Source organism: Pseudorasbora parva, chromosome 24 (assembly GCF_024679245.1).
Source record: "Pseudorasbora parva isolate DD20220531a chromosome 24, ASM2467924v1, whole genome shotgun sequence".
Classification (NCBI taxonomy): Eukaryota; Metazoa; Chordata; class Actinopteri; order Cypriniformes; family Gobionidae; genus Pseudorasbora; species Pseudorasbora parva.
The window spans coordinates 3,236,595-3,251,450 of NC_090195.1; the positions used below are offsets into that span (position 1 = coordinate 3,236,595).

General features: G+C 37.3%; 4 gene segments (V, D, J or C); all 4 read left to right on the top strand.

Moving 5' to 3' along the window:
* Positions 1-956: 956 nt before the first annotated feature.
* On the top strand, positions 957-1,638 carry LOC137063398 (immunoglobulin kappa variable 1D-13-like). The segment is given in 2 exon segments: positions 957-1,043; positions 1,154-1,638. Coding segments are annotated over 2 exon segments (393 nt in total).
* Positions 1,639-7,957: 6,319 nt separating this feature from the next.
* Positions 7,958-11,889, top strand: LOC137063392 (Ig kappa chain V-III region PC 7183-like). The segment is given in 3 exon segments: positions 7,958-9,143; positions 9,231-10,389; positions 10,499-11,889. Coding segments are annotated over 2 exon segments (408 nt in total).
* On the top strand, positions 10,344-10,848 carry LOC137064284 (immunoglobulin kappa variable 1D-13-like). The segment is given in 2 exon segments: positions 10,344-10,389; positions 10,499-10,848. Coding segments are annotated over 2 exon segments (396 nt in total).
* A 384-nt stretch (positions 11,890-12,273) lies between the features above and the next one.
* LOC137064114 (immunoglobulin kappa variable 4-1-like) lies at positions 12,274-14,834 on the top strand. The segment is given in 2 exon segments: positions 12,274-12,451; positions 12,539-14,834. Coding segments are annotated over 2 exon segments (375 nt in total).
* The last annotated feature ends 22 nt before the right edge of the window (positions 14,835-14,856 follow it).

Here is a 14,856-nt window from a genome sequence, read left to right on the forward strand (position 1 = left end):
TATTACAAATATAGCAGATAATATTAAATAATCAAATACATCCGTTGGTGCAATCAATCAATAAAATTAAATTAAATATGACGATACACAAGATATGAAATGCAGCTTTTCAATAACACATTTTGTCATAAATTAAGAATATTGTAGCCAAATGCTCTTAAATAACATTAAACATATTTTTTAAAACACATCATACATTATTAGAGAATTGAAGAGACTTACCGATCGTCAGTTTAGTTCCTCCACCGAAAGTGTACCACAGTGCTTCATTCTAGTGAAAGCGTCGTACAAAAACCTCCGTCACACTCAAATGAACACACACTCCAGCAGAGAAAGAGCCGACACACACACTGATCTGAGACTCAACAGCAGCTCTTCTCAACATCACACATGGACTGATCCAGAAACACACACACACACATGTTCATCTTTAAATATAAATACTCATATCATGAAATCTGAAATCATTTGTTTCATAATCAGTCCCAAACGCATTCATCACATTTACACTAATTCTGTCGACCGGCTTTATAATGAAATCTTCAGCCAGATTTAGATGGTCATTCCCTATTGGATGACCTTTGACCTGTTGTACAGTCTCATGGATGATATAAATCTGCAGCACAGGTATTAAATGCTCTCAGCATCAAAGTCTGAATGAAACTGATCATTAAAACTGTGTTTAGAGGGAGAAGATCTGCCCAAAATAACATGAAGGAAATCATGAGTGTGTTTCTGAAAATAGAAGATTATTAGCAAAGATACTAAATGACAAACCTGTGTGTGTGTGTGTGTGTGTGTGTGTGTGTGTGTGTGTGTGTGTGTGTGTGTGTGTGTGTGTGTGTGTGTGTGCGTGTGTGTGTGTTAATGAGTGACTGTCTTCAGGTAAATGATCTGGAGTGTGTTTGCATATTGATCAGACGCTTCAGTGTGTGAGAGTGTTTATAGTGCTGTGAGTTTAACACTTCATCACTGACACACAACAATCTTCATCAACATGACCTTCATCATCATCTGGACACTCTTATACTGCTTTCTACAAGGTGAAGAGTTTATATTTCAAATAAATCATTTAAATTACATCATTTTAACACGGCTTAAATTATGTCAAATAATGTATACTATATGGACTGATGAATGATTTGTTTTTCAGGCTGTAGAGCTCAGATCACAGTGACTCAGACTCCTTCAGTGAAAACTGCAAAACCAGGAGAAACTGTTGAGATGAGCTGTAAACTCAGTAGAGATACACCCTGCAGCCCACCCTGTGTGGCCTGGTACTCACAGAAACCTGGAGAAGCTCCTAAACTCCTGATTTATTTGACCAACAGTCTTGAGTCAGGAACTCCATCTAGATTCAGTGGCAGTGGATCTAACAGTGATTTCACTCTGACCATCAGTGGAGTCCAGACTGAAGATGCTGGACATTATTACTGTCAGAGTTTCCACTGCAGAACAGGTTCTTATGGTTGTGTGGGTGATTATGTGTTCACACAGTGATAAAGAGTCGTACAAAAACCTCCGACAGTCAGAGTCACAGTGACTGAACTAAAACTGCAGCTGCTCACACACACACACACACACACACACACACACACTGAAGAAATGACTCAATATGATCTTATTGAACATCACTTTCTTGAGCTTCATCAGTTTTTGACCTTTTTGTGATTTTTTTAGAAGTCTTGTCTCCTATTACATCCTTCATGAAGAAATTCAGTCACTTTTGATCTTCAGTGGATATTTTTCAATTCTTCAACACTTTTGTTTTTCTGCATTTATGATTTAAAGCAGCACTAGGTAACTTTTCAACCTTCATAATTTATTTTTTAAGACTCTTGTGATGATAAATCGACTTACAATAGGTTGAATGACACGTCTGCCATAACCTGATGGGTTCTGTATCGTTTTTAATCGTACTTTTAAACTTCGGGTTTTGGGTAGTAACCCGAGAACAAAAAGAACTACAAAATTCGACTGCTTTACGGCATATACGTCACTTCCACCAACACACACACTTCCTTACATTCGGACGTGCAAGCCCAACTTTGTTCGTTGGATAATATAGTCATGTCCGAAGCAGCAGAGACAAATAAGAAAGAAAAGGTTTTGTTGGAGGAAAGCAATAAGAGGAAATGAAAAAGTGATGTGATTAAACGCAGGACGAGGATCAACATGTGACCAGCGTTTGCTCGTCGGCGTGAGCTGAAGGAGGCGTGCCCGACCGATGCTGTCCTGCTTGTTACGGTGAGCTACCACTCAAACATTGAACTGAAGTATCATATAGATTCTGTAAAACGGTAACCAATAGACTACTATAATGACGCTGGCTTGTAAACGTGAGCATCGTGATTATTTGGCGTTTGAAAAAAATAAAACCCATGAAATTATATTCATATGACATGCTGAAACATGCCACTGACTGTACCTGGGATGAAGACATTTCACACGCGACGCCAGAACACCTGCATGTGAACTCCTCCTGCAGTGTTCAGGGGAACTGTTAGTGCTGCACCGACCCGCGGGACGCTTTTATGAAGTTATTTGGCCCGCCCCGCACCACTGTATATATTTTTACAACCCGCCCCGCACCCGCAACAATTAAATAGACATACGGGGTCCGCGGGTTATGAGACGACCCGCGCATCACTAGTTCAGGGCTATCAGGGCTGTCATGTCAGCAAATGCACGCGCGATGGCATCCCCTGATGTAGGATGACAGCAAGGGCGTAGGTTTGGTCTCAGCTTTGGTGGGGACATCCCACCAGGTTTGCCCAGATTATATAGTCTATTATTTATTTCTGCGTATGGAATTGCACCATAGTTTAGGAATGAATACGATTATTAATTTATGAGGCTTTTCAGCCCAATCCAATACCATAATAATAATAAAAAACAAAATACTCTTTCATTGTCAAGTTCATAAATGATTTTCAAAACTGATTTGGAAAAAAAACCCAACATGCACACAAAATTACTTATTTTCAATATAAAAAATGATTGTTGACTGGATTTATTATCACATCTTATCACATTATTGAGCATGTCAAAGATTAGTAACAACTTTAGATTTGATGCATTGTTAGTTTTTGTACAGGATCAGTTTTCTCCCTCATTTACCGTTTGTGGCTGTTTTTGCCCCATTGACTTCCATTATAACCACATTTTTTGATTTTAAAGCCATAATGCTATATAATCATGCCCAATCACTTTTTATATTGAAAATAAGTTATTTTGTGTGTAAGGTTTTTTTTTTTCCAAATCAGTTTTGAATCAGTTTTTGAAAATCATTTATGAACTTGGCATTTAAAGAGTGATAGTAGTGATAAGAGTGACAATTAAACAATGACAACAGCTCAACAATAAACATGGAATCAAGGGTAACACTTTAGAATACTGTTTCTTACTTAATGCATAACTAATAAAGAGTTACTGCAGTACTAATGAATAATTCTTCATTAACACTCAAGTCACTAATATTAACTACTAAGGAATGAGTGTTAACTAATCAATATGTAATAGCATTTTTTAATTGTGTTAAGTATCAATTAGTTAATCAGTAACTATTCAATTCAGTTATGCCTCCTTAAGAACTACTATTAAGTAACTACTAATTCAGCTTCACAAGGAATAACTATTAAGTAACTACTAATTAACAGTGATGCACAGTATCAGATCGAGGCCCTTTCTTCTTCTTTAGTACTTATGTTGTTAGATAAATGTACTACTGTTATGTGTACTATATTCATTTACATTCACTCGCAAATGTGCCGATTAATGTTTCTGTCTGTGTGTGTCCCCACGCTATAATGTTGCAGTTCTTGCAGCATTAAATCAGAGAAAACAATTCTAGTGAAAGAGTACACAGAATCATGAGTGCACATGCAGAGTGCACAAAATGTGAGCGCACACGCAATTTCTGTGAGTCCAGTTTTGTGCGAGAGAATGGATTGAGATTCCGCTTGTAAGCAGAGATTTATTGCTTGTAAACTTGATGTGCTCTCGCGGTACAATATTAATACTACATTAATGAGGATGTTGATGATTTCTTTTCTTTTTTTAATGTAAGTATTGTCTGCAACCAGAAGTTCAGGACGGAACCCCATCCCCAATCTAAGTGCCTTGCCAACATGGCTCAGGCATTTTATGTTTATGTGATACCAAATGATTTCTGTATTTAAGGCAATGACTGAGGGGGAAATGAGAATACAGGGAACCTATGAGTCATTAAAAAAGAATTACCAAATAGTTCCCAAGTAGTTACTTAGAACCTGGAACAGTATTCTGAAGTGAAAACAAACCCATTCATAATTATTGAAGAATTACCAAATAGTTCTCAAGGAGTTACTTAGAACCTGGAACAGTATTCTAAAGTGAAAACATAAGGAACCCATTCATAATTATTGAAGAATTACCAAATAGTTCTCAAGGAGTTACTTAGAACCAGGAACAGTATTCTAAAGTGAAAACAAACCCATTCATAATTAATGAAGAATTACCAAATAGTTAATAGTTAAATAATTAAGCCTAACTACCATTAATACAGAACTAATAAAGGAAATTTGACCCTCTATTCTAAAGTGAAAGTTTTATCCTCATTAATTATGACACTTATTGAATGATATTTAAGTTTATTGACCAGAATAAATCAATAATTAAGCCTAACTACCATTAATACAGTACTAATAAAGGAAATTTGACCCTCTATTCTAAAGTGAAAGTTTTATATCCAATTATGGTAGTAATTTATATAAGTTAATTAAGCAGCTTCTACAGACACAAAACATATTTTTTGTCTATTTGGATAAATAGTGAAAGGTACAACATGAACGTATTGGCAACATTTAAACAAAGGTGTTTTTACCTCAAAATACATAAAATATATTTTATATCATATACACATTTACAATTTTCCTTTTACCATTTTATAGATACATGTTACTTCCCTAAACACAAACATAGCAATTTAACAGAGACTAAAAATGACAATACAACTTAATGGGTAAATGGGCAATCTAGCATTACAATTATATTTTGAGCCCCTAATCTCACTCAAACCTCTAAACATACACATAATGATTTTTTTAAAGTGAAAATATATAAAGAAAAACATAACTAACAAAAGTGTAATCACAATCATTTCTTTATTGTGAAAATGTCAAAAGCGGTACCAATAGTAGTCCGAGTGACGATGTGTTGCAGTCGAAGTCATCTCTGGTGATATAGTTTTGTATGAGGTAACGTTACAGAGAATTTAAGTTATTTAATTTAAACTTAATCCCACTATTTGAAGGCGCGCGCGTTTCTCATTCACCACAGACTAAAAACTAAAACACGGCTTGTCGCAATCTGTGACGAAGCAGGCAAGAGCCAATGAGCGTTTGATATCACTGGCGTAAAACGCAATGTTTGAATTCCCCACCAGCGCGGGTTTTGTTTACGGTCGCTGTTGAAGAGAAAGATGGAGAACGCTGGATAAAGAAGTTCCTCGTATGGATTCTAAAGATGTGGATTACACCGAACGAATTAAATCAGTGTCTTTTGTGAATTTATGTTGCGTTTTGGTGTACTTTCTAGTCATTGTGGCCCATGGCAAGCAACATAAGTATTACTTGATAAATAATGGTTAAATGATTACAGAAATCTTATTCATTTTAGGGTTTTATGGTGTAGTTTGTTTAATGTAAATCCTTTGAACTGAGTGTGCAGCAGAATGTTTATTGCTTTTAATGTTTTACGTATTAGATTCATGTAGAACCACACATAAAAATACACATAACTGCTAAACAATAAGAACTTATCTTTAGAATAGAGGGTCAAATTTCCTTTATTAGTACTGTATTAATTGTAGTTAGGCTTAATTAGTGGCTTATTCTGGTTAGTAAACTTAAAATATCATTCAATAAGTGTCATAATTAATGAGGATAAAACTTTCACTTTAGAATAGAGGGTCAAATTTCCTTTATTAGTACTGTATTAATGGTAGTTAGGCTTAATTATTGACTTATTCTGGTTAGTAAACTTAAAATATCATTCAATAAGTGTCATAATTAATGAGGATAAAACTTTCACTTTAGAATAGAGGGTCAAATTTCCTTTATTAGTTCTGTATTAATGGTAGTTAGGCTTAATTATTTAACTATTAACTATTTGGTAGTTCTTCATTAATTATGAATGGGTTTGTTTTCACTTTAGAAAACTGTTCCTGGTTCTAAGTAACTCCTTGAGAACTATTTGGTAATTCTTCATTAATTATGAATGGGTTTGTTTTCACTTTAGAATACTGTTCCAGGTTCTAAGTAACTCCTTGAGAACTATTTGGTAATTCTTTTTTAATGACTCATAGGTTCCCTGTATTCTCATTTCCCCCTCAGTCATTGCCTTAAATACAGAAATCATTTGGTATCACATAAACATAAAATGCCTGAGCCATGTTGGCAAGGCACTTAGATTGGGGATGGGGTTCCGTCCTGAACTTCTGGTTGCAGACAATACTTACATAAAAAAAAAAAAAAAAAAAAATCATCAACATCCTCATTAATGTAGTATTAATATTGTACCGCGAGAGCACATCAAGTTTACAAGCGATAAATCTCTGCTTACAAGCGGAATCTCAATCCATTCTCTCGCACAAAACTGGACTCACAGAAATTGCGTGTGCGCTCACATTTTGTGCACTCTGCATGTGCACTCATGATTCTGTGTACTCTTTCACTAGAATTGTTTTCTCTGATTTAATGCTGCAAGAACTGCAACATTATAGCGTGGGGACACACACAGACAGAAACATTAATCGGCACATTTGCGAGTGAATGTAAATGAATATAGTACACATAACAGTAGTACATTTATCTAACAACATAAGTACTAAAGAAGAAGAAAGGGCCTCGATCTGATACTGTGCATCACTGTTAATTAGTAGTTACTTAATAGTTATTCCTTGTGAAGCTGAATTAGTAGTTACTTAATAGTAGTTCTTAAGGAGGCATAACTGAATTGAATAGTTACTGATTAACTAATTGATACTTAACACAATTAAAAAATGCTATTACATATTGATTAGTTAACACTCATTCCTTAGTAGTTAATATTAGTGACTTGAGTGTTAATGAAGAATTATTCATTAGTACTGCAGTAACTCTTTATTAGTTATGCATTAAGTAAGAAACAGTATTCTAAAGTGTTACCGAATCAAGTAGGCCTATGCAAACTTGCAACAGAACACATTTTATATTATTTTACATTTGATTATTTTATTTATTTCTAAATAACTCTTTAATAGCCTATATTGGTGCACTTTAAAGGGATGGCTCACCCAAGAATAAAAATTCTGTCATCATTTACTCTCCATCATGATGTTCCAAACCTGTATGAGTTTCTCTGTTCTGCTGAACACAAAAGAAGATATTTTGAAGAAAGTTTGTAACCAGGCTGCTTTGGGGGCACCATTTACTTCCATGGTAGGAATTCAACATAACAAAAATGTATACAGGTTTAAAAAAGGAAATTGACAGATTTTAATTTTTGGGTGCACTGTCTCTTTAAGCAGTCATTTTGAACCAGTAACCACTTAACTGACAAAAATGTTCTGAAATTCAAAAATTAAATTAAATTTTCTATATTAATTTACTATAATGCAATTATTTGTCCCATTTTTATCTAAATATTTTTTAAATGTCAAACTTTATATGACAGGATTATTTATTATTAATATAGCCTATAGCTAAATGATAAATTAATAACATTAATTAGGCTATAATCTATTAATTAACCAGTCTAATGTCTAGAAAAATAAGTCTGCCAAGCTTTGATAATGTATGGAATATTATATTAATATATTATCCATTAAAAAAAACAATAGGACTAAGTTACCTAGAAGCACGATGTGTCTGTCATCACTGCTGCTTTCAGTCAGACAGTCTGAGCTGAGACACTGAAATGCTTCTCTGCAAAGGTTGCAGTTTGTCTTAGGTTCATCGTAAGTTACTGGACAGACCATAGGCCGTAAAAAATGGGACAGACCCACTGATACCTTTTTTTTCTATTCAGCCCTATATCTGGAAATCCTCTTGCGTTTAAATGGTGGACGCGAGATTGACATGTTTTTAAAAAAGCGCGCAAGTTTACAGCGCATGTTCTCGAGACTCCGTCTCTATGGCAGCAAAGCTGCTAAAACCCATTCTTGTGCATCGCGTCCCGTATTGGTTTGATACGGCGGGACGCGTCATTTTGCTTGTAAATATGGAACGACAAGGAATCGATCCATATAGCAGCACGAAGGAGTTTGCTAAAATATTGGTGGGGACAATTTTGCCATCTTAAAATATTGATTGGGACTAGTACCTAGCGTCCCCCCCTAAACCTACGCCCATGGATGACAGAGCTTACGACAGTAGTTGAGGACATTATTTTTTCCAAACAGTAGGGGGACCCCGAGAGCAAAAGTAGCCAAGTGCGGCTTTAATATATTCTTCTTTCTAAACTGCATCATCAGCATCATAAACATGTTCAGATTGAGCGAGTTCATCCCTCATAATGCAGATATCATATAAACACACATTCACACTTTATAATAACTGCATGCTATGAATCATTAGTTAAGCATTAGTAAATATTAATTCATCATTTATAAAGCTTTAATAGACATTAATAAGCAGTTTATAAATACAGCTATAAATGCTTTACTTTTGATTTATGATCATATCTATAATGTGTTTAATAATTGTACTTTATTGATGATCAATTTCTAAATTATTACATTTACAAACCAGTTATTTAGGAGCTGTCAGTGGTTCATAAGATCATTTAGAAAGTAAATGATTAATAAATATGAATCTAGTAAATGTAAGATTGAATGTTATGAAAAAGTCTAGATGTTCTCACTTCTCTCTCTCTGTGTGTGTGTGTGCGTGCGTGCGCGCGTGTGTGTGTGTGTGTGTGTGTGTCTGTGTGTGTGTGTGTAATGAGTGACTCTCTTCAGGTAAATGATCTGGAGTGTGTTTGCATATTGATCAGATGCTTCAGTGTGTGAGAGTGTTTATAGTGCTGTGAGTTTAACACTTCATCACTGACACACACAACAATCTTCATCAACATGACCTTCATCATCATCTTCATCTGGACTCTCACAGCGTTTGCTCAAGGTTTGTGGAGCACAAGTTTGATATCAATTCATTTCTTCAAGTGTATTGTCAAAGTTTTGAGTGTATTTTCTTCTTGTTGTGTTTCAGAGTGTAGAGGACAGATCAGCGTCACTCAGAGTCCCTCAATGACAGCTCAACCAGAACAAACGGTCAAAATCAGCTGTAAAACCAGCACAGATGTGTACAGATGGTATGATGGGGATGAAGGTTTAGCCTGGTACTCACAGAAACCTGGAGAAGCTCCTAAACTCCTGATTTATGGAGTAAGCCGCCTTGAGTCAGGAACTCCATCTAGATTCAGTGGCAGTGGATCTAACAGTGATTTCACTCTGACCATCAGTGGAGTCCAGACTGAAGATGCTGGACATTATTACTGTCAGAGTTACCACTGCAGAACAGGTTCTAATGGTTATTGTGCGGGTGATGATCGTGTGTTCACACAGTGATAAAGAGTCGTACAAAAACCTCCGTCAGTCAGAGTCACAGTGACTGAACTGAAACTGCAGCTGCTCACACACACACACACACACACACACACACACACACACACACACACACACACACTCAACAGTGAGGATTTTCATGGATATTAAATGACATATAAAGCTCTCATTAAAAATGTCACATGTATCTGAGGTTCATCATTGTTTTCATGCTCCATTGAGTGATTAAACTAAATGTTCAGAATACATTTCACAATCTGACAAATATGCTGATTATTTAAGAAATGCATTTAAAAAACGTGACTGTGTGTAAATGTAACATCTTTAAAACTTTAAATAGTCACAATTTAAACTTAATTAAGAAAAAATTATGTAATTATTAATTTTATTTTGGATTAAGAAGTAAGATTTTGACAGTGTATTCAGAGCTCTGCACACACACACCGGTGAGAGTCGGTGAAGTTGGAGTGATGGAGCTGAAACTGCGTCCTCAGTGGTCAGCAGCTGCTCTTGGACAGAAGATCTGTGTGTGTGTGTGTGTGTGTGTGTGTGTGTGTGTGTGTGTGTGTGTGTGTGTGTGTGTGTGTGTGTGTGTGTGTGTGCGTGTGTGTGTGTGTGTGTGTTAATGGGTGACTGTCTTCAGGTAAATGATCTGGAGTGTGTTTGCATATTGATCAGATGCTTCAGTGTGTGAGAGTGTTTATAGTGCTGTGAGTTTAACACTTCATCACTGACACACACAACAATCTTCATCAACATGACCTTCATCATCATCTGGACACTCTTATACTGCTTTCTACAAGGTGAAGAGTTTATATTTCAAATTAATCATTTAAATTACATCATTTTAACACGGCTTAAATATGTCAGATAATGTATACTATATGGACTGATGAATGATTTGTTTTTCAGGCTGTAGAGCTCAGATCACAGTGACTCAGACTCCTTCAGTGAAAACTGCAAAACCAGGAGAAACTGTTGAGATGAGCTGTAAACTCAGTAGAGATGCACCCTGCAGCCCACCCTGTGTGTCCTGGTACTCACAGAAACCTGGAGAAGCTCATAAACTCCTGATTTATTGGACAAGCAGCCGTCAGTCAGGAACTCCATCTAGATTCAGTGGCAGTGGATCTAACAGTGATTTCACTCTGACCATCAGTGGAGTCCAGACTGAAGATGCTGGACATTATTACTGTCAGAGTTTCCACTGCAGAACAAATTCTAATGGTAATTGTGTGGGTGATTATGTGTTCACACAGTGATAAAGAGTCGTACAAAAACCTCCGTCAGTCACTGTGACAGAACTGAAACTGCAGCTGTGCGCGCACACACACACACACACACACACACACACTCAACAGTGAATCACTTTCTTGAGCTTCATCAGTTTTTGACCTTTTTGATTGATTTTTTTTGGAAGTCTCGTCTCCAATTACAGTTTTTTTGGATTAAGCACGATTTTCAAAACAGGGCCCGTGTTTTTAAAACACTACACACAATCAGCACAACCACACACCCAATCAGAAAAACACTACAGATCCTTTGCATAATTAAACACTCTTGTAAAAACTAGACACTTCTGTTTAAAAAACACACTTTGTTACCATATGAAACACACACGTTTCACATCTCTAGACTCTCTTTGCACGAGTTACACTCTGCTCGATAAACCTAAAACACTTTTAGCACTTCTCCTTCCCAATGATTAGAGTAGGCCACCATCAATGTACAAATATAATGTAAATCCACCAAACACTACACAAGACCAATGATGCAGACTGAAGAAACTCATTTATTTCAACATGCCCAAAATGTTGACATGGACATTCATAATACTGTAACAAAATGTCACTTTACATATTGTACTGTAAGCTTACTGTAAAAAATAAAAACAACAACCTAGACATTGTCTCTCCGCCTCGCGGGTTCTGGCCAGAGATTTTCATCAACAGCGCAGGTAATGTTGTTTCAGCAATACACCTCGGAAAGAAACGTCTTGAATGACGAATCCATCCTTGCATTGCTGCTCCTCCATCCGGTCACAGGCCTCCGCCTTGTCCTCCTCCTCGTCTTACTCTTTCTCTGACTCTTTCCGTTGTGTTTGAAGACCGATGATCTCACCTGCTGTTTTTTTATAGTGCTTATTCACCTGATTGGTGTGTCTACAGTTCAGCAGACGAGTGTCTGCACAGCTGATGACTGTGTTGAACCAATTGGTTGGACGGTGCGGTAATTTGACAGTCAGTGCTTTGGTATTGCAAGGAAGCGACTTCATGATAGATGTGTGTGTGTAATGTATGTTAAGTGTGTTTAGTGTTTTGCAAATCACTGTTTGTAGAGTTTTGCAACAATTGTGAGGTTGACAATGTGCTTATAGTTGTGCAAATATGGCCTGATGTTTTGCTTCTTGAGTGTGAGGTTTTGCTATAATGAAGGTTTAATAAAGGTTTATCTATAATGTTTTTAATAATTGTACTTTATTGATGAACAATTTCTAAATTATTACATTTACAAACCAGTTATTTAGGAGCTGTCAGTGGTTCATAAGATCATTTAGAAAGTAAATGATTAATAAATATGAATCTGGTCTTGAAAATAAGATTGAATGTTATGGAAAAGGTATAGATGTTCTCACTTCTCTGTGTGTGTGTGTGTGTGCGTGTGTGCGTGTGTGTGTGTGTGTAATGAGTGACTGTCTTCAGGTAAATGATCTGGAGTGTGTTTGCATATTGATCAGATGCTTCAGTGTGTGAGAGTGTTTATAGTGCTGTGAGTTTAACACTTCATCACTGACACACACAACAATCTTCATCAACATGACCTTCATCATCATCTTCATCTGGACTCTCACAGCGTTTGCTCAAGGTTTGTGGAGCACAAGTTTGATATCAATTCATTTCTTCAAGTATATTGTCAAAGTTTTGAGTGTATTTTCTTCTTGTTGTGTTTCAGAGTGTAGAGGACAGATCAGCGTCACTCAGAGTCCCTCAATGACAGCTCAACCAGAACAAACGGTCAAAATCAGCTGTAAAACCAGCACAGATGTGTACAGATGGGATGATGGGGATGAAGGTTTATTCTGGTACTCACAGAAACCTGGAGAAGCTCCTAAACTCCTGATTTATTATGCAAAAAAACTTGAGTCAGGAACTCCATCTAGATTCAGTGGCAGTGGATCTAACAGTGATTTCACTCTGACCATCAGTGGAGTCCAGACTGAAGATGCTGGACATTATTACTGTCAGAGTTACCACAGTGGTGGTGTGTTCACACAGTGATAAAGAGTCGTACAAAAACCTCCGTCAGTCAGAGTCACAGTGACTGAACTGAAGCTGCAGCTGCTCAAAGGAGGATGTGAAATATCATCGTCACACGAGCATCTGAAATAAAACCATCTAAATGAAGCTGCCACTCTTAATAATTATAGAGGTCAGAAAGAGATTTTGAGCTCTTATAGATCAGTCACACGTTTGAGATCTGAGTGATTTCAGTTTGTGTCTGGGGAAGAAATAACAGAAGATCCAAGTGTGAGAATAAACACGTAGTTTATTAACAGTAGGCCTACTCAAACCTGGACAGAAAGAGTCAGGCAGAAGATAGACGGAGGAAGAAAATGCTGCACATCAAAAAAGCTGACCGATTCCCATCTTTAGGCAAATTAATACGTTGATTGTGACGCGACTATCCAGTATAAGTAGAGCACATGGATGTCTCTCGCAGGTCCTTTGTTTTTCATTCCCCGCTGGCTCAGAAGCACGGCCATAGCAGTAAACTTGAGGAACGCCCATCAATGTACACGTGAGGGGAAGCGTCACAACATCACGCTTCAGTCGTGTCTCAAAAGTGGGAACCAAGTGGAACAGTGAGGTTACGGGGAGAAGAGGTAAAGAAGGTGCAGGATTTTAAGTACTTAGGGTCGACAGTCCAGAGCAATGGGGAGTGTGGAAAAGAGGTGAAGAAGTGTGTGCAGGCAGGTCAGAATGGGTGGAGAAATGTGTCAGGTCTGTTGTGTGATAAAAGAGTGTCAGCAAGAATGAAAGGAAAGGTGTAGAGGACAGTAGTGAGACCGGCGATGTTGTGTGGTTTGAGGAACAGACAGGAGGAAGAGCTAGAGGCAGCAGAGCTGAAGATGTTGAGCTTCTCTTTGGGAGTGACGAGGATGGACAGGATCAGGAATGAGTCCATCAGAGGGACAGCACATGTGAGATGTTTTGGAGACAAAGTTAGAGAGGCCAGGCTGAGATGGTTTGGACATGTTCAGAGGAGGGAGAGAGAATATATCGGTAAAAGGATGCTGAGGTTAGAGCTGCCAGGCAGGAGGTCAAGAGGAAGACCGAAGAGGAGGTTTATGGATGGAGTGAAGGAGGACATGAAGGTCGTCGGTCTGAGAGAAGAAGATACAGAGGATAGGACTAGATGGAGGAAGATGATTCGCTGTGGCGACCCCTGAAGGGAACAGCCGAAAGGAAAAGAAGATGGGATGATCGTTCTATAAGAGGATTTGGGGCCTTCAGATTCACACAGGGCCCGACAGTAACAGAAGTACCATGGAGCCCAAGAGCATTGTTTAAGAGGCCATAGGCTACGGGACACACATATTCCAGCATTAATAAACATTTGTTTTCATTTTTGATGGGTTTTCTGAATCACGCAGCCTTTAACCTCAGCCCCCCCATATACATTAATATTAAATTGGTATCTTCTGGTGATTATGGCTGCATTTAATTGTCTGAGGAATTGAAATTTAATATTATCTAACGTTAAGTTTGATATTTTAAATCATCCAAACCGTGTTTCACTTTTCTGAATAATCCTCTAAGATGGGAGCGGAGCATGGACAGTTTCTGACGGGGCTTCCTGTGTGGATTGTGAGGATCTACAACTGATATAAAATGTAGAATGATATGAAGTCAAACAAATAATAATGGCGTCATATGTTGTTTTGTATTTGTACATTAAACTACACTGTAAAGTCATTGTGTATCAGCAACATAAAGATGTTTTTGAGCCGTTTCTCAAGCAGCTCCTTCATCTCCAGCTGATTATGAATTTATTCATCTCATAATAAGTCATTTCTCATGAGCAGAAGTGAAAGTGTTCCAGTTCAGAGCGTTGAACCAATCAAAGAGTGAAACTGTGAGTTTGAGGTGTAAATCTCATTTGCATTGGCAGGTTTAGTGATTGTGATCCTCTCAGAATAGAGCAGCTCCGTCTCCAGTGACCATGTTCAAACCCCAAGAGCTTCATTTGACATTTCCTGCTAAATGCAG